Source organism: Amaranthus tricolor, chromosome 13 (genome assembly GCF_026212465.1).
Source record: "Amaranthus tricolor cultivar Red isolate AtriRed21 chromosome 13, ASM2621246v1, whole genome shotgun sequence".
Taxonomy (NCBI): domain Eukaryota; kingdom Viridiplantae; phylum Streptophyta; class Magnoliopsida; order Caryophyllales; family Amaranthaceae; genus Amaranthus; species Amaranthus tricolor.
The window spans coordinates 9,593,025-9,612,679 of record NC_080059.1 but is presented as its reverse complement, the minus strand read 5'-3'; the positions used below and the strand labels follow the sequence as shown (position 1 = coordinate 9,612,679).

Here is a 19,655-nt window from a genome sequence, read left to right as displayed (position 1 = left end):
CATGCTATACTCTCTTTATCCCTACTTTTTTTGCTACAATTTTTTTACTTGAACATTAATATTTTTAGTATGGTTGTTTTTTCTCTAATTTTTTTTTTTTCACTTCTTTTAGATAAATAGTGAGTTATTCTTGATAAAAAAAGACATATAATTTATACTAATTTTTTAATACTTGTATTTATTATTAATATTGCAATCTTTAATAAACAGATAAAATGATACCAAGTAGTGGTGATAACATGAACAATAATGATTCTTATTGGAGATAAGGTGTCAAGAATACTTAAATTATTTTTTTCTATTGTTAACATAAGAATGCTTATGTGGCAATATGTCTTTCTTTCTATATATAGAGGTGTTTAGCCTTTTTGTACTAAGTAATTTTCATTTAGTAGCACAAAACAGAAGTAGATATTTTACAATATATCATAGTGTTTCTTCTTTGTAATTCCATAAGTGTTATAATGAATTCCTTCTTCTAACAATTCCAATAACAAATATATATATATATATATATATATATATATATATATATATATATATATATATATATATATATATATATATATATATATATATATATATATATATATATATATATATATATATATATATATATATATATTTGTACAATTTGAAAATTTGGTAATATTTCTTTGTATTAAATTTTGTGTTCTATCACTAATATGCAAGAAATAATTTGTGTCCATCAAAAATTGGTCGGTGGAGGCTGTTTAACGACCACCAACATACCATATGGTTAATTGGTTATCTTAATAGTTTTTGTGGTGAACGAAGGATATATTAGACACGTTATTTGGTAAATTTGTGTGCTAGTAATCCAGACTCCTTAGGGGTTGTTTGGCACATGAGATTTGAAAAAGGGAATGGGACTTTGTTCCATAAAAAAGTCTAAGTCCTTGTTTATTTTAAGGGAATGGGTATAAAAATGAGAAAAGTCCTTAAGAATTAAGTCTTGAAGAGAGGGTGGTAATTGGTGAGACTTTTATTTTTATCTATTTTTTGCAAGTTCCGAACATACCAAATAAGGAATGAGACTTTTATATCTTCAAAGTCTCATCTTAAAGATCTCTATCTTAAAGTCTCACAAGTCTCTTTCCCATGTGCCAAACACCCTCTTACTCTTTCCTTCACTAATATATACTTTTTACCATTCATTTTACTAACCTACTAGCATATCAAGGTTGATGCACACTACTTTAATGTACACCACAACTGTGCAAGAGTTTCTCTCTCTTATATAATAGACTAATTATTATATTATACTTCTATTTATTTTAGTTGTCTTATTTACTTTTTATCACTATTTCTTAATTACTTATATTTTGTATTTTATTCTTAATCTATAAGTTAAAATATAGTCTAGTGGGTTCTTTTTTAATTCGTCTCAATACAAGGATTATTAATATTAATTTTTCATAATTTTTAATTATGCATAATTAAAGATATTAAGAGTTAAAATGTTATCTCAATAAGTGTGAAAAAGTAAATACGACAAGTAAAATAAATAGGAGAGAGTATATTATTAAAAAATAGAGTAGAAACCAATACTTTGAGACTTGGTTTACAAGCTTTTCTAAAAATGATTTGGGGGGGATCATGGTGGTGTGAGTTGACAAATTGCATGGGGTGATAACTTAAGTTCATATTTTAAGGATTAGGAGACAATTGAAATAATGGCATATGAATTGTGTAAACCCATAAAAACCAATTATAATCCTTTTGTTTATCAAAGCAGACAATAAAATCCAGGAATAGCACACTTGACATAAGTAAACATGTAAAATCATATCATTGGTTGTTTAGCATGCTTATTTCTACATGGTAGAAAATAACATAATAAGAGGGGACTAATTAAATGCATCATTTATGGCAGACATCCAACATATGATACTATGATGCATGAAACTTAACTACTTAACTTCCACAATTCTACTTAAACATTCTCACATTCATATGCATAATCTACCCATCTCAATAGGACAAATAAATACTTCATAGATTATTAGGGCGTTGAAGGCATCTCATGACGGTTGTTAGTTATCTCTGATTTTTCACACTTCTTCATTTCTAAGAGAGTCAGAGTCAAAGTCAAAGTCAAAGACATCATTTTAGTATCTCGCACAAGTTGGGTTCGATAGAGAAGAATAACAGACAGATCATATCCGCACTAATACTAAGGAGAAGACAAAAAAGAATATACACTCAATTTATCCTCAAATTCTTAGTTTCTAAGAGTTTTTCTTATATCAATAAATTTATTTTTTTATTCTCAAGATAAATTAAAGACAAATAAGAAAGATAAGAGAAAAATAGTTAATCAAGGTACTAAAATAAATAAACAAACACATTAAATTAAAGCTAAGGACAACATAAAATAACAAAATATGATGAACACTTAGAAACAAAGAAAGTAAAATACTATCATTAGTTACTTTAAAAGTTAAAAGCATCATTGCAATGCATAAAAAAGCAGGGACCAATAGCAAATAAAGCAACAATAACCTTAATTATGTAATTAGATGAAAATCTTTTTTTGTTGATTCTTCTCATTAAAACATCAAATCATTTTAGATCACTATGTGTTTGACATAATGACCATACATTAAACATTACATACAATTAAAAATTGAAAAACAATAAAAAAAAATAAATTAAAAAAAAGTAGCCAAAAGCCATATCTTGGTCATAAATCCAAGATGGACCCATCCCATATCTCCTTTGAATGGGAGAATCAAGAATATTACATAAAATTAACCAAAATTAAAAAAAAAAAATCATAAAATTGAGAAGGTAGAAGTCACCACCATCACCACCAAACAATATAGATGATTTTGTAAGACTTTAGTGTAATAATAATATAATTCTCCTTTCTTTCCCTTTCAAGGGAGAAGTTAGGATATGTTGCTGCTAATTTTGCCTAAGACAAACTATATTTTACAATAACCAAAACTAACCCAACTAAATGTGATAGGTTAGTAAGGTAAAGGGTAACCATCCATTTTCAATACTAGTCTCTCTTTACATGTTAACTAGCATGAAGATAAAAATATAGGATGGATTTGGATTCTAAAACTAATCAAACTTTGGCAAGCATTACTCTATCTACCTTCTAATTATAGTAAAGTCAATACTACAAAACCACCTCCCAACAATCATGATAACTTTAGTTAACAGATGTTCGATTCTCACTTAATTCTTACCTAAAAGGCATTCTGCAACCTCATCCTAATTTTAATGACTAGTTTAAAATCCAACAAAAACAGTTAATATTTTTAACTGGTCATACAAACCAATTAAAAATGTTAACAACCAGCAATCATTAGTCAAACACACCTATTATGCATATGTACCTACTATCCATCGTACTTGCTACTGATAGTGATATTTTTCCAAACAATATATCACAACCAGATGCGAGTATTTCAGACCGGAAGAAGAAGTAAAGTCAAAACTACTAAACCACTCTTTGGTACTTTGGAGAAGAAATGATTGAACAGTCAAAATCATTCAATCCCCTTTTCTTAGAATTAACATTCACAGGTGGGATTTCAACAGATTCAAGCTGTGGTGGTGGGTGTTGCCACTGAGGAAGTGGGCCCGCCAAGAGGAGTGTTTGTAAAAGTGGGCCCGCCTCCATGACCGCCTTCAAGAGCTTCCCTTTTTCCGGCAATGGGCGGCTATTAGCCGGCATTGGCAATGGTGGGGATGAGATCATACTGCTTTCTTCACTCTCAGAAGATGTAGTATTAGACAAAGAAGAAGGTTTTTCTGGAAGTGTTTGTAATTTGTGTTGAAGAATAAGGTTTTCCATGATTAGATTTTGGAGTTTAGATTGAGCTTCATCTCTTTCTTTGATTGTTATGATCAAAAGATCTTTGATGTTCATTACTTCTTCTTCTTTCTTCATGATTTCTTCTTGGGCAGCTATTAATGTTGCTTCTAATTCCATTCTTGATTGTAATATGTATTGTCTCATTTCACTCATCATTATCTGCTTACACAATTTTAGGTATATTCTAGTCAATTTTTATGTGCTAAATATGTACAAACATGAAAAATCACCAAAAGAAATATATCACTTTAAGAATATGGGTTGATTAGTTTCCCTTTTATTCTTACGATAAGGATTTGATTGTCTAATCTACGCTGAATTGAAAAATAAAGAATTATTTGCGAATTATAACAATTGATGTTTTTTTTGAGAATGTACAACCGTGTATCAATGTTTATAACATTTAGGCCAAATTATAGGATCCCGACCAATGATTTGGCCTGAATTTATAGACAAAGGTGACTGTAATTCGCAAAAAAAAAAAAGATTGAAGCTATATTTGTAAAATGTCTTGACTTTAAGGCTACAATTCGCAAATTATTCAAAACAGAAAAAGAAAAAGAAAAAAGATGGGTTGGAGTTTTTAATTTGTACCTCATCTTCATTGTAGTAAATCCAACCAAAAGGGGGGCTGCATTGCTCCATTTTGATGATGATTAGAGTTGAATTATGCTAAAGAATTAAGTGAGTAAGCTAAGTTTACTCTGTTTTAGTAATGAGAGTGTAGAATGAAGAAATATAGTGGGGTGGTTATGGTTTGTCTCCTTATAAGGGAAGAGGAAGAGTAATAGATAGCCACTATTTGCTTTATTGGTTTTGGGATAGTATTTGGGTAGATTGCTTTTTTGGGATTCATGGGACATTTGGTTAGACAAATACTCAAAAGCCTAAAGCATGCAAAAACACTAATCTCACTTTCCTATTTGCCAAAGATTTTCTAGTACTCCATCTACACATTAAACCTATTTTTTTTTGTCTTGGTATATATTATTTTTACTTTTCTTTTAATATACTATATTTTTTAACTATTTTTATTCATTTTTCTTGATTTACATCCAATTTATACTTAAAATAAATTTAGTAAGACAAATAATGAACTACTCATTGAGTTTTTAATTGTGCTTCTATCTTATCCTTCTTCCATCTAATAACTTTATAGTTTATACAATCTCTCCTATCCTTGCTTAATGTTCCATTTGGAATTGAATGGTTTGTCAAATACACTAAACTTGTTATTTAATTCTTAATAATTCTAATTGCAAATGATAACAAATCTATTAACAATTAATAATAATAAAATTTACACTAAGACGAATCTAACAGGACCTCGTTTGACTATGTTTAACTTATACTTTATTCGTTTTGAAATACATGCTACACAAGTATATTACAACTTTTTTGATACTATGCACCATTCATTTTATATATTGGAGTCTGCGGCTACTGTGTGAGGAAAAATATAATTAAGTGAAATTTTGTTTTAATCGTCTAATTGTATATTTTCATAGTATTATCTTTTTATAATTTTTAGTTATGTATAGCTCACTATTTAATAAACGTATAATAAAATGGAGAAAATATATCAAAAGTAAAATAGAATTTTAAGAATGATCAATAAATAACTTTTAATTTCAATTAAGACATTTATCATGGACAAGAATTAGTAGTATGCAGCAAGAACTATTTCTCTAGAAATTCTTATTCGTGTAGGGTCTCAAAAACTTTTACTCTATTACTTCATTTCATAGGAATATTATATGACAATTTTTTCAATTATGGGACAAACTTATGATAGCCAAGGACAGTACTTTATTTCATTTACTTGAGCTAATTTCTAAAGTTTTTTTCTTTATCTTTCCAAATACAATACTTAATTGATTATTCATTAATAATTATGTACTTTTTCTATATTTTAATGTTGTCACCACAATGGTCCATGAAAATGAAAAATTTTAATTTTAGCAAAATTTAACCGCCTCATATATAGAAAAAAAAAAATATTAATCTCTACCTTACCGGCCATGATAAATAACATCATCATGTTGTACTTTTTTCTCTTATTTTTAAGTTATTCTTTATGATAAAATATTGTAAGATAAGATTTTATCTATAGCTAATTAAAAACACAAAGTATTTTTAAGTTAGGATATTTTAGAGAGAAAAAAATATCCTTAAATTTTTGTCAAAAGTTTTTAACAACAATAATGTCAAAGTCTTTATCCCAACAAATTGGGGCCGATTAGATGAACCAATAAATTGATTGTTGTCATTTAGAGCATATAATGGTTATCGGAAATAATAAATTAATTAAATTAAATTAAATAATCAAATTAATAATTAATTGTCAATATCCCAAGAGTGCAAAAGTTTTTGTTTTGGTATCAGCACAGGTCGCGGCTCGCGACTTTCACGCTGGTTTTTGCAATGTTCGTTTTATTCGGTTTCATTAGTTATGCAATAACTACCTACAGTTAGTATGTGTATATTAATTGAATAATTGGGATGAACAGATTTAATATCGACATTGATTCGTGAATCGATGTTGCAGTTTATAAAGTGACATATTACTTTATGAATGGTTGTATGCTTTTCTATAAATATAGAAGGTGGCATGGGTAAGTTATTTCTAACATGAGATATACATGAAATATACATGTGATTTCTGAATTTCTTATACTCTCTAACACTTTTTACATGGAAAACTTGCAATCTTCGATTGTAAATTTCCGTTTCTTCTTCCATTTAAGTTTTTCTCATGTCAATCTAATTTCCTTGTGTTAGGAATTTAGTGTAATTCTTTGTATTCAGAACATATTTCCGGTTTATATTCCCAAGCACCGCAGTAGGGAGGAAATGATATTTTAGAAAAGAGCATCTCGCCTAGAATTAATATCAAGTTCACATACAAAATCTGCTTGTTACTTTGTTCGATATATGGTATTCCCGATGATGAAGTTCACATTTGGGGTATGTTAAGCAAAGGTTTGAACTTGTTATATGTTTTGTAACCTACTAAGTTTATGTAAGTTTATTTTATATGTTTAATTAATAAAATTAAAGTCACATTTACAACATTGGTTCTAATAGTCGTCTACATGATTTCTTCTTCTTTTTTGAACCATATTGGTTCAGATCTTGGTAGCTTTGCAATAAGTAGAAGAATGGGCGTGTAGCATATTTGAAACAAATGTGGATGTTTCAAATAAAGACAACAAAGGAAGCCCAAATGGAAGTCAAGCCTAGCCACGGAAATCAACCCTTTGCTGCAGATTGATCTCATACCTGAAACAGAACAAGAGCAACAACAACACTGTCTGCCAAGCCACCTTGCATGGGTTGAAAACACGGGAAGCAAGAACCTTGCTGGTCAATCTAAGGGATGCAGAGATAGACTACATGGCAAAATACAGGGGAAAGCAATAAACAAGGAAAGGGAGCCAAAGCATGTGACAGAAAAACGCGAGTAAAGGAGCCCTGTCAGACAGAAAACAAAGCCTCCTTCGGTGGCTGTATTCTGATTTTCTGTTTTATGTTTTAAGTGCTCATGTATTACCACGTTTATTACAAATTCAAGATATGTAATTAAGCAAGACAATATTTTGTGTATGATATTTCAGCAAGTGCAGCAGGAAATCAATGTGCACAACTTAATACAGCAGCAGCAGAATATTGAAGAAATTCACAGAAACAGAACACAAAAGAAACAGCGACCAGCCCACCTTGCACGACACGTGGAGACCAAACCTGTGCATTCAGGACCTGGGATACAGTAGAAATGGAATCTTGGCACATAGACCTAGCCATCAAGGGCCAAGAACCCCATTAATAACTCACACAACTCTCTGAAATCCGCGTGCAAGGTCGTGTAGTCAGCAACCTTTTTTGACAGTACTTATATTAGTTTCTGTTTTGTTTTAATTAAGCACATGAACTTCACGTGAGCTATATGACCGTTATGAGTAGTTACTTATTCTCTTTAGCTTTGATCATGTAATCTAGTTCTATATATATGTGGCTCATTCATTGTAAAAAAAACAAGTTTTGATGAATAAAAATCAGAAATTACACTAAGTGTTTTTCTTTGCAATTGCGGAGCAATTGGGTTACTTTGGGCCGGTTTTGCCCATCTTTGGTGTACGTGTTCTTGAGCATCTTCAAGAACCTACACCACCCCATCCATAGAGACTGATATTTCCTTTGGAGTGCAAAGGGAGAAGCGTAGAGTTGAGTGAATAGGAAGCCTGGTAGTCCAGTTCTCAACATTCAATTCCATGCGCCAGGATCTTGGAATATTCTTCATTTTCGTATCAAATCGAATTTCGTGCGTTGACAACGCGTACTTGGATCATTTTTCAATGAGGTTGATTAAATTTAGGTTTTTACACGTAAGGTTCGGAAGTGAAGAAAATTTAATAAGCATAAGCTCTTGATTTCTTTTAAGCCCATTTTATAATTGTGGTATATTTTTGATGTTTAAAATTGAAATTTTGATCATTCCGATTCTCTTTGGATCCACCGAGCTTTAATGGGATATCTTAGCAATTTAAGGACGACCTCCAAAGGCTTAAGGACATACACATGCTTCAAAAACATATGAAGGAAATTAGAAGCCTATCGTGGAAAACTGGAGATTTTATGAAATCTCGGTCGAGACTTCTTTAATCTTGGCCGAGACTCAGTTCCTTAAGTTATTGGAATAAGTTTCATATACATTTAGTGCATTATAAAATTTGTTGCACAATTATTCACTAAAACTTCACACTCCATATTCGCTTTACACTCCATTTATTTACACTATTTAATTCACACTCATTAAATCTAAGGTTAGTGTATACTATTTCAAAGTGGACAAAGTTCATATAATATGTACTCTAAAAACTCTAACCAAATATTATATTTCTTCTTATTTACTTAAGTTGTCCATTTGACTTTTTGTTATTTTTTAGGTGGTCAAATGGAACCGCATGTGAAAGAAAAAGAGTGTAGTGTTTTAAATTTTATAAGGGTAAAGTGGGGTTAGTTAGAATAAAATTGTGAAAAACCTTAAGTTTAGTATAAGTAAATTGGTAAAGTTAACATCCAAAAACTAAAAATGAGATACTTGGGATAACTTGACCAATAAAAAAATGAGATACTTAGGTGAATAGGAGGAAATATGAGATTGTCCCATTGTCAGACACCCATACAAGCCGTTAGTAAAATAACTCACAAATTATCTCACTTCAAAGAATTAAAAAGGTAACTAACATATAAATTTGATGGAATACTCTTCTATTAACCATTGCTTTTAAAATGAAATCTTATCAAACTTGTATTCAGTCAATTATCCTTTTATATAGATCTTACAGTGTACAAACTCAATAATTAATTTATCGCAAACAATTAAAAAAAATGAGTATTTTGATATTCAAAGAAAAATCTTTTAAATATTTAATCAAATTTAAAATTATCTCATAATTGGAGTTTGTGAAAAATTGAAGTCTTTGAGATGTAGAGTGTAGACAGTGTAAAGTCTCTTGGATTGACTTTCGACTAATGATCTCTCTTATTCTTCGGGAAAAAAAAAGTCCTGTTGCTGTTCATTGGATTGTCGACAACACCGCATTTCTTGAGCTCCATCTTTGCTGGTTTCTTCTATGATCTTCCACCATTTTTCTTGCTAAAGGTACCAACTCTATGTTGTCACTTACTCTTTTATCATCCATTCTTTGTTGTCAATTTCGCAAAATGTATCTAAGCCTTTTCTCATTTTTGTAATAATTTCCCATTTCCAACAAATTTTGCCCTATTAATTAGCAATTTAAGCTTGAAGTAGCTTGTAACGTATTGGTGTATATGGAAAACTTGAATTATTTTTTACATATATCGATATAAATTGCATGTGTTTTTCTGATTTTTTCAACTGTTATATGCATTTTGATTTTGGCTCCTTGGTTGCATGATTAATTTGTTGAATAAAGAAGAATATTTTGTGAAGTTAGGGTTTAGTATCCTTGTTAGTTGTGTATTTGTAATCAAAAGATGGAACTTCAGTATAATTGTAGAGGTATGTTAGGGTTCCTAAAACATGATGCTCAACTCAGTGCACAAGTAGTTGTCAAAAGTTTTTTTTTTGTATGTTTTTCTGTAGTTCTTTTAATTTTTGTAAGATAATGTGTGAGGGCGTGCTGCAAATGTAAGTAGTGATTGACTGAGAGGTAGAAATTAGGGATACATCTAAGAATTTGATGTTGCCCTAATTCTATTCTACTCCAAAATTTGACAAATCATAAAAGACATGTATTTTCTAATGCATTTTAATATACATGTATTCTGCTCCTAGGTTTTAGTTTAAATGCAATCCAGTTTGGGTACTTGTTATAGCTACTTGCTTCATTACAAAAGTGGTAAGAAAGTAAATCCATGGATCCTTATTTTGCTTTTTAGTTAGTGCATTGCAGAACGGTTTGAATGGTAAGGCCGTAAGGGAACTGATGGGAAATGTTGCAGTAATGTTGAAGTTCCATTTTACATTTCACCTTCTTGTGACCAGCTTTTGTGACTATTCTTAATTAATTTGCAAGGAATTTTCGTTAGGATGACCATTGTCTGGCTTTTTCATCAAAGTGAAATCTTCATCCTTACTATTTCATAGAACATATTTCTTTTTCTTACACAAACTAAATGATTTATTTGGATAATTATTGGTCCTGAACATCATCCAGAACTGAGACAAGGAGTTGTCATGCTTGATAGTGTTACTTTCTTGATAGGCTTAAATGCTTTGAACTGTCGAGTTTTTTTATGGATATGTTCTTTGTTTGGCATGCATGTGATTGGCCTTTTCTGAGAATATGTTTTTTGAGGGCTGGGGTGGAGGGGAGAGAGAGAGAGAGAAGTGGGATGGAATTGTGGTGGTAACTGCTAAAAATTGGTGCAATACATGTGGTATGAGTTACCAATGTGTTACCAAGATCAGAAAAGAACACAGTATGTTGGGCGAGTTCGAGTCTGCCTCTAACTCATTGTAACAGACTGACAAGACAAAACCAGTGTGCTACCAATATCAGTAAAGAACACAGTATGTTGGGCACGTTTGAGTCTGGCTCTAACTCCAATTATTGTTATTTCCAATCCAAAAGCTCTCTCAGTATTACAAAGCTAGCTCTTTATATAGCCTAAGCCCAATAGACAAATGCTAAAATAACAACTATCATAACTAACAAAACCAAAAGACTAACTAATAGTAAAATGTCCAATGCCCTTGGACCCTTTGACCCAATTTATGACATCATCTTGTCAAATGATAGAGATTTAGATCCCGTCTCTGGCATGCAATAGATGATATCACTAATCCTGTAAACATTAGCTGGTCCAAGGTTTGTACCCAAAACAGGTTGGTGATTTGGGCACTAGAGATCTAATCAAATGAAGGCATGGAATGAATAATATCATTAATCCTGTAAACATTAGCTGGTACAAGGTTTGTACCCAAAACAGGTTGGTGATTTGGGCACTAGATATCGCATCAAACGAAACTTCCATAGGGAAGATCATCTGGAACATCAACTGTAAGCAGGATTCCCAATGGACTGATAGGATCAATGGTAGTAGATGTATGAAGGGGAAAGATTGGTGGAGCTTCAAGCCTAGTAGGAAAGCAAGTTGGGCTTTTAGGCATACTTGCTACGTTAAAGATAGCCTTTTTCAGTTTGTCAGTAGGGGTTCACTTCTGCCCATTCAATTGGAGTGTAAAAGAAACTTAAGCCTTCTACAAGCTAATCAATCAGGCTCCCTTTTCTGGAATAAGCGGACCACTTACAAATTCAAGTTTGTCTCTTGGCGCTTAGCTCATCAATGCTGAAACTGATCTATGATTGTAGAGGTGCATGTTACATCTGACAGATCCTGCTGCGTCTGTTCTGATATAGAGGAAACTTGTGAACATTTATTTTTAAATGCCCCTTTAGCCAAGCTGTCTTTCTAGGATCAGGCACTGGCTAAACTTCTACGCCCTTCATGGTTGTCAAGCTACTGAATATAATATGGATGCTTAATTTTGCTAAGAAGAGAATTCTTTATGCCTCTTTTGGTAGCCTTAATTAATGGGCGTGGAAAAATAGGAATGAACGTGAAATCTTAGTTCCTTCACCCTTGACTTTGTATTTAGTCAAATTAGATTCCATTGTAAAGGAAAGTCCTTGGTGCGTCTTAATTAAAAAATTTCACCCTTGATTAAGAGTGAATTGATTTCCTCTAGGTGTTAATATCCCTTTTGTTGAGAGCTGGGGTCTAGTCTCCTTATTGGTCTCTCCCTTCACTTTGTATAGTCTTTTGTAGTGGCTTGGCTTTTAGTCAATGAATTTTCTGACACGAAATTGTAATTCAAGTGTCACCTTTACTACTGCATGTTGATAATAGATGTATAGGGTAGTTGCTATTACTTGACAGTGGGGTAAAAAGGAATGGTTGGTGTGTTTTCTTTGAACCACAATATAGATGGTGGTGCACTTTTTGTTCTGAGCCCATGTTACATAATTTATGTATATATTTTTGTACCATGCAGATTGAAAGTACTGAGTTTTCTTAACAAGGAGCTTTGCTTGTCAATGTCGATTAGTGGGTCTTGCCTTTGTCCTAAAGATGGTCCCTTTGTCTGATTGCTTTTGTTTAAGAACCATAGAGTGGTTTTACGTTCAAGGTATATCATGTTTATTTCAATTACCTACATGAGCGTAATTGGATGATTATATATGTATCTTTATTATCTAAATTTATGGCACTTTTATAGTTCTGAGTTGATTAAGAAATGATTTGTTTATCAGAACGAACTATGTCTAAGTAACCTTCTCTTGGTGTGTCATATGTGAATAGTTCCTGCCCCATTTCTTGCTCGTACGGCTGAGGGAGAGGCAAACTTGAGGTATTAAGATGGTTAACGAATGGAAGATTCATTGTGCTTCATGTGTTATTCTTAAAGCCAAGGGTGTGGATTCTTAACAAAATTTCCTTATAAATGCTAATGAATTCTACTTTCCCGGTGAGTTTTTCATTCTAGTGATGTTTAGCTGACTTTTGACATAATCAATCAGCATTTATTTGCAGTATATTGCAAAAGATTTTTCTGTTTTGATTGGTCAGATGAGTTATTCTGCATATTTCTAAGGAAAGTAATTCATGTCGGATCTTGAGAAGTCTAGTAAGATTTGGAGTCCAAAGGCTGTTGAATTTGGGGACTCTGAGGCTGCCAAACTTTGCAAGATTCTTCATGATTCCAAACAATCTGTTGATGAATCTTTGCAGCAGACCGTGAGGTCAGAGAAGGTTAAACATGGACAGTTCAAGGGTCAAGATGGAAATTATATAAGGCTTGGGCCGTGTTTCAAACCCGAAAGGGTTGATGAAGTACTGGGGTCACTAAAGGAGTGTTTTCCTGCTGACTTTACTAAGTCACCTTATTTGAATGAACCAGAAAAGCTAAAGTGTGATTGGCTGAAAAGCTCAGGCAAGCCAGTCAACGGGTGGACATCTACCATTGACACTCGACAGTGGTTTGAACGACTTTCCAGTAGGCATGGTCAGTGGAGGAAACTGCGTATATATGAGTTGCTAAAGCTCTCGACTTATCCTGCTTTTCCCTTCTACGGTTCTGTAACTCTAGGATTGCTCTGTTGTTGGAACCCCTGTCTCAATGTGTTCATCACCGGTCAAGGTTTCAAAACCATATCCCTTGAAGACATAGCTTTTCTTACTGGATTGTCTCCATCTGGTACAGATCTTCCCACTCAAGTTCTAATAGATGAAGCTCTTGACATGGAGAAGATTGCACCATGGAAGAATAACACAAATATGTCGTTTAACATCATTGTGGATTCTTATAACCCTGATAAGAATAAAAGTCTCTCTATGGAAGTTTCAAGGAAAGAAGAGGTATTATTTATCAACCTTGCTTTGTGTAAGCTGATGATGTTTCCTTCTTGCAATGTGAATAAAACTTTCTTGAAGCTTGCTGCAAACATTGAGGCTTCCGGATCAGATCCAAAGAGAACTGAACCCTTGTGTCTTGCCCCTCTCTTCTTAGGCCAAGTGTATCGATGCCTTTATCGACTTCGAACCCATGACAAACTTTCTACTGCTGGTGGCCCTATCTGGGTCATATCCATGTGGGCACTCTTTCATTTTCCTCACCTTGTTGAACAGAAAGATAATGAACAGAAAGCTAGCTTGAGTAAGCCCTCAATTCTTCCTTGCACAAATTATTGCTGCTATGGGGAGTTGGCTGTACATACTGTATCTCCAGTTGCACATCTCTCATTCGAAGAAGTATTGAGGGGACTTCTTTTTCCCAGGGAGGCAACTCAATCTGATTGGCATGTCTTTTATAGGGAGGATGAAATGGATATTCGCTCAGAAAAAAAATTTAGGACGAATACATTAGGGCATTCGATGAAGGTAGCAATCCCAAATTGGCTCCAAGAAATATCTTGCATGATTTTTCGAGAAAGGGATCAACTGTATTGGTCATCTATTTTGCTATCTCGAGATCTCATCTGCCTTGAGCCTCAGGTTATTGGTGTTGAAGTCTACAATCCCAATCTTGTAGCTCGTCAATTTGGAATGACTCAAGGCCTTGCTATTCCCTTCTATAAAACATTAAATCGTCCTTGGGGAACCAGACCCAATCTTCTGGAAATGGCGTTGAAGTCAACAGACAACAAGTATGCTTTCACTGAAACATGGCTGAAGGCTTTCCCTACCTATGAGGTAAGGTCGCTTAATATCACCCCTTGGTTTAGACAGGCTGAGATAGATGCAGGTTATGAGATTTGGTGGATTGACTATCTCAAGAGATGTCAACCTTCATGGCTCAAGGGTTTTGCCGCACTTGTTCAAAACATCCAAGGTTCTCTAATAGTTTCGTCTCCATCAATTGAGCAAGCTTCTTTGAGTCCTTGGCAAAGTATAACTTTTTCTTACCTTGTCCTTATATTTTTCGAATGCCTAATTTTGACTGCATTCTATCCTTGATATTATTAGATAAACAATATAGAGGAGCTCGAAAGCCTAAAAGTCCTTTTCTGCGAAATCTGAGCCAGGTATTGTTGATACTCTTTCTATGTCCCTATTCTTCACTTAATCGTTGTTGGATATTAATACAGATATATGTGTGAATATCTAATTATACCTGCACTTACTTTGTAGGGTAAAATTTTTGCTCACATCCCTACCTTCCCGCCGTCAGTTAAGGCTGTTGTTGAAGAGTCCGAGGAATGTGATGATAATACTCCACTCATGATTTTAAAACAGAGGCATTCTGCTCAATCTTGCCAGCCTTCCTTATTGACTTCAAGAAGGAAAAGAAAATATGGCTTTGATCCACTTGTCAAGGGTACCATTCTTTTTATTTGTAACTCTCCCTCCCCTTCCTTTGTTCTTTCTTTTCACAAGGGAAGGGTAGCTTAGTATCTCTTTATTCTATTCTTATGAAATTGAGTAGTTCAAGATAAGTATTATAAGTTCTTTCTCTTGTAGGCAATTCTGAAGTAGTCTCTGGTGTCCTGAACGACATAGAACATGATATTTCTGGTGATCTGCTAACCTCTTCGGATAATCCCAGAAAAATAAACATCAAAGAGAAGAAAATCGCTCAAAACAATGAACCTGATATTTTTAACGTTTCCTTGAATTTTCTCAAGGTTCTTGAGAAGGAAACTGTGAAAGAGGAAGCAACCACCCCCTACTTACAGCAGGAAAATTCACATGCCACCGAAGTTATTCCAGAAAATTTGACTAAAAGAAACACTGTAGAAAGGCCTTCGATGGACCCAAGTATGTTCATTTATCTTTTTCATCATTTTTTTCACTTCCAGCATCTAAAAATAATTGTAAATTTTCTATTTTAGAACCCGGCCATTTTTTATATTTTAATTGATTTCACTCATTAAATTTTCGATATCATTAGATGAGATGATTTTGGAATGCCAAGCAGTTGACCATACGAGTATCTCTCCTCCTCGAGCCGATGATCAACCATCAATGCATGTGGAGCCAACCGGAGATTTGACGAGTAGCGCTATCACTTCAGATATCTCTAGCGCCATTGTTGATGGACCTTCTCCATCACCTGAGGTGCTTGAATCTTTGAAGAAACCTTCAAGCCCAAAAGGTATGTTTTGAAGTTTTAGAAATAATTTACTAATGTCTACTCCAAAATTACTGCTAAGTGGGTTTTTGGGAGGGGGGGTCCTTAAAATAGCTCCTACAGTGTTAACTGAATTTTAAATACGTGCACTCTGCACTATTGGTCTCTCATTTTAACCCACTTGGACACCATATTTTATTTTAATTACCTAATTGAGCCTTGGTAATTTACTCCATTCTCTGCAATACCCAATATACATAGTAATTATTCATTGGAAAAGCTCTTCTAAAAAAGGTATTGTGAGAATCTTGGGTTAGCCCTGTGGTTGGGGAATTTGTAATTTCCTATTCTTTTATTCTAGGAGCTGCTTACTGCTATGAACTAGTTAAATGAACTAAAACAGTAAAATGGAAATTGAAAAGATAAAATGACAAAAGAGAAATTATACTATCAAATTGATGATTAAAGAACGATTACAAAATAACGAAAGATAGATCAAGCAATTCAAGAAGCTTGAGATCTCCTAAAAATGAGTATAAACTCGCCCACAATTTGCTTACTAATTTCTTGATGCTAATGACCCTCTAATTCCCCTTAAATATATTAAAACTACCACTTAAAACTAACTTATTCCCCAAGTTACCACTAACATGGTAATTACCCCTTCATAAACCAAATATCCCTAAATATCAGGTCATTGCACTTACACACCCGAGAAGGCGCTTGCTGAGGTCAACTCACTTGTGTGTCTCATCGAGGATTCCCTTCGCCCAGCATATCTTCCTTCAGCATTTGATATTGAGAAGAAAAATGCAGAAAAGATCCTCAATATATTGCAATGCAACATGGAGAATCTGGCAACATATGCTGAACTTGCTGATCAGATTCAGAAACTTGCTGTAGTATCCCCTTCTCAGTTTCAGCCTAATCTAACCCACTTCAAGACCATTTTCCTGTCGTCGCTAGATAAGCTGCAAGATATCAAGAAAAATGCAGATAGACTTAATTTCAATGCTGACAACATTCATGAATTGAATGCTGCTGCCAAAGATCTTCGAGATCGTATTCAAGGTAGTCGAGAACGAATTGACCAATTGGAAGCAGAGTGCAGTGTATATGATAAAGAGATTGAAAAACTTGAAGCAAAACTTGCCAATTTGAAGCAAGTGAGAGCTAGTAAACAGCAAGAGCTGACCCTTGAACAGCAAAAATTTGCTGATTTTTCCTCGACGTGGTCAGTCACTATCCCATCTCTTCAAAAGCAGGCTAAAATCATGGTTACTGCCCAACAAATGAAGGCAGAACATGAGTCTACCATCAAAGCTGTCAAGACCAATGTTCATAGTTTTCTTGAGCTTCTAAGAACAATGTAATCTTCCCAAGTTGCATAAAAGGCAACTCCTCAAACCTATAGAATTTGCTATGTAGTCCATTTGTAGATATGCCAAATTCTTTTTTTTTAAAGAAGTTAATAGTTTCCTATGAGCAAGAATACTGGGTACGATCATTGTGATGATTGATGATTAATAGTTGATGCATGTAGTAATCGCATATGCTATTTTTCCTAATGTTGTCTAATTGGGTTCGTCCAATATAATCCATATACCGTAGTCTTCCACAACATACTTGGTGCATACACAACACAACAATGCCAGAATCCTAATCCTTAAAGATAGAGTCGGTTACATAAATTAATATGTTAGTTTCTATGGTTGTTCACATGAATTCTTCTTCATTCATTTTGATTTTCTATCATCTTAATTTGTAAGTCTCGATCTTTTATATTTTTTTCAATTATGTTATCCAAGTCTTTTTCGGTCTTTCTCGGCCTCTTTTTAAGTCTCTCAAGCTTTAACACCCTGCCTTTGCACATGCTTAAATCATTTTAAAGGATTATCTTTCGTCTTTTCCTCAATATTTACAATTCCTAAACCCTTTCTCATATTTTTTTTTGAATTATGTTCCTAAGGTATGTCTATTTATCCATTGAAGCATTCATATATCAACTACTCTCATCTTTCTCCTATGATTATTTTTAAAAGCACAACATTTTGATCCATATAGTAGCATTGGTCTAATGGTTGTTTGATAAACTTGCCCTTTAACTTTAAGGGCACACATCAATCATGTAATTAATATTCTAGTAGCTGCTCTTCATTTTCTCCACCCACACTTAATTCTATGACTCATATCTTGTTGAATGTCTCTACAACTCTGAAATATGGACCCAAGGTATTTGAAAAATCTACTTCAAATGATTTTCATCTCTTTTAGTTTTGTAGTTGCCTCTAATCATCACATTTCTACGCTTGATTCATAACAGATAAATTTTAAACAATAAATCAAAAAATCTTCCTCTGTTTATTTATTGCTACTATATAATGAGACTAGAGATGGACATATTTCGGGCATAACTAAAATCAATTGAAAAAATTAAGTTGAATCGAATTGATCCGATATGTTGGTCTGGGCATGTTCGACACAGTTCCAAAAGTTTGTCTGAATCGAACTTGAATTGGATTAGAACTACGAAATCGGTGAACTAATTCCAAAAGTCCGAAATGAAACGTTGATCTGACCAATGTAATTTTAATACTAATACATAATAAAAAAGGAGAGGTGTATACTTTACTCAAGGCTCAAAAATATAAAGTTAAGTTGATGTTTATGTTGTGTCAAAGTGTAGGAACTAAATATGCAAGTATATGTAATGAATGACAATGATGAAGAAATAATCAAGACAAAAATTTAAGGTGGTTCACCAATCTTGGGCTATATCCACCATCTACCCTAGGCTTAATATTAATGTGTTTAAAGGTGAATACAAACTTAAGAGAAATTACAAATGGAGGATTAATGTAAATGAAGAGAGGAGCTAATTAAAGAGAATACATAAGCAAGAGATAAAGCTCAATACATGAGACTTTGGTGCACTTTAGACCAAGTATATGAGGGAGTATTTATAGAGGGATCTACGCAAAAGTAGGGCAGCAAGTACTAGTAAAATTGCACATAATGAGACCATAGCACCGCTTGCCACCCTACTTGGGTGAGCGTCCGGCAAGCGACCCGTAAGGGGGCTGATTTGACCTTTGTTACTTGTCATTTGTCCCTCTGGTCCCCTCATAACTCTTCCACCTTGTACTATGTCTGAATGGGTAGTGTTACAAGTTACAACCCAAACTTTGCACCTCCAAGTCTTTGAAAATTTGAAATACATAAGAGAAAAAATAAAAAAAATTAATAAAATAAACTAAATTTTAAACTTATTCTAAAAGTAAGCGTGAAATTCCCAAACCTGAGGTTTGGGGCTGTTCGCAGTTACTAACTGCGAACAAGTCAAAACAGATAAAATAGCTGTTCGCACTTACTAACTGCGAACAGCTATTTGACCTGTTCGCAGTTAATAACTGCGAACAGCATGCTGTACAAAAACAGGTCAAAATAGATGTTCGCAGTTACTAACTGCGAACAACTATTTTGTCTTTTTTTGACCTGTTCGCAGTTACTAACTGCGAACAGCCCTAAACCTTAGATTTAGGAATTTCACACCTATTTTTAAAATAAGTTTAAAACTTAATTTAATTTGTTATTTTTTTTTTATTTTTCTCTTATGTATTTCAAATTTTTATACTACATTTAGTACATTGTACAGTGGTGCTTGCTTGATTCCCTATC

The 19,655-nt window shown here is 33.4% G+C and overlaps 2 protein-coding genes across 8 annotated transcripts; one reads left to right on the top strand and one right to left on the bottom strand.

Moving 5' to 3' along the window:
• Window positions 1–2,539: 2,539 nt before the first annotated feature.
• LOC130797705 (uncharacterized) lies at window positions 2,540–4,610 on the bottom strand. The gene is made up of 2 exons (XM_057660418.1): window positions 4,451–4,610; window positions 2,540–4,015 (listed from the first exon to the last, which is right to left on the bottom strand). Exons 1-2 carry the CDS (start codon window positions 4,499–4,501, stop codon window positions 3,479–3,481), a joined length of 588 nt encoding a protein of 195 aa, XP_057516401.1. The 5' UTR covers window positions 4,502–4,610; the 3' UTR covers window positions 2,540–3,478.
• Window positions 4,611–9,322: 4,712 nt separating this feature from the next.
• LOC130797704 (uncharacterized) lies at window positions 9,323–17,545 on the top strand. Of its 7 annotated transcripts, none has more exons than XM_057660414.1 (9): window positions 9,345–9,521; window positions 12,402–12,536; window positions 12,710–12,875; window positions 13,139–14,795; window positions 14,873–14,931; window positions 15,038–15,224; window positions 15,368–15,664; window positions 15,798–16,001; window positions 16,671–17,545. In XM_057660414.1, exons 3-9 carry the CDS (start codon window positions 12,852–12,854, stop codon window positions 17,348–17,350), a joined length of 3,108 nt encoding a protein of 1,035 aa, XP_057516397.1. In that variant the 5' UTR covers window positions 9,345–9,521; window positions 12,402–12,536; window positions 12,710–12,851; the 3' UTR covers window positions 17,351–17,545. The 7 variants fall into 7 exon arrangements, with proteins under 7 accessions (XP_057516399.1, XP_057516400.1, XP_057516396.1 ...); XM_057660412.1 differs by having other exon boundaries at window positions 13,002–14,795; XM_057660410.1 differs by having other exon boundaries at window positions 12,977–14,795.
• Window positions 17,546–19,655: the final 2,110 nt, after the last annotated feature.

Excerpts from the sequence above, each read along its gene's own strand:
- LOC130797705 (XM_057660418.1), bottom strand. The coding sequence starts at position 4,501 with ATGGAGCAATGCAGCCCCCCTTTTGGTTGGATTTACTACAATGAAGAT. Across the intron at positions 4,016-4,450 it reads TTTACTACAATGAAGATGAG|ATAATGATGAGTGAAATGAG; the intron begins GTACAAATTAAA and ends TTGTGTAAGCAG.
- LOC130797704 (XM_057660413.1), top strand. The coding sequence starts at position 13,013 with ATGTCGGATCTTGAGAAGTCTAGTAAGATTTGGAGTCCAAAGGCTGTT. Across the intron at positions 14,796-14,872 it reads TTCTTTGAGTCCTTGGCAAA|ATAAACAATATAGAGGAGCT; the intron begins GTATAACTTTTT and ends TGATATTATTAG. Across the intron at positions 15,665-15,797 it reads AAGGCCTTCGATGGACCCAA|ATGAGATGATTTTGGAATGC; the intron begins GTATGTTCATTT and ends CGATATCATTAG.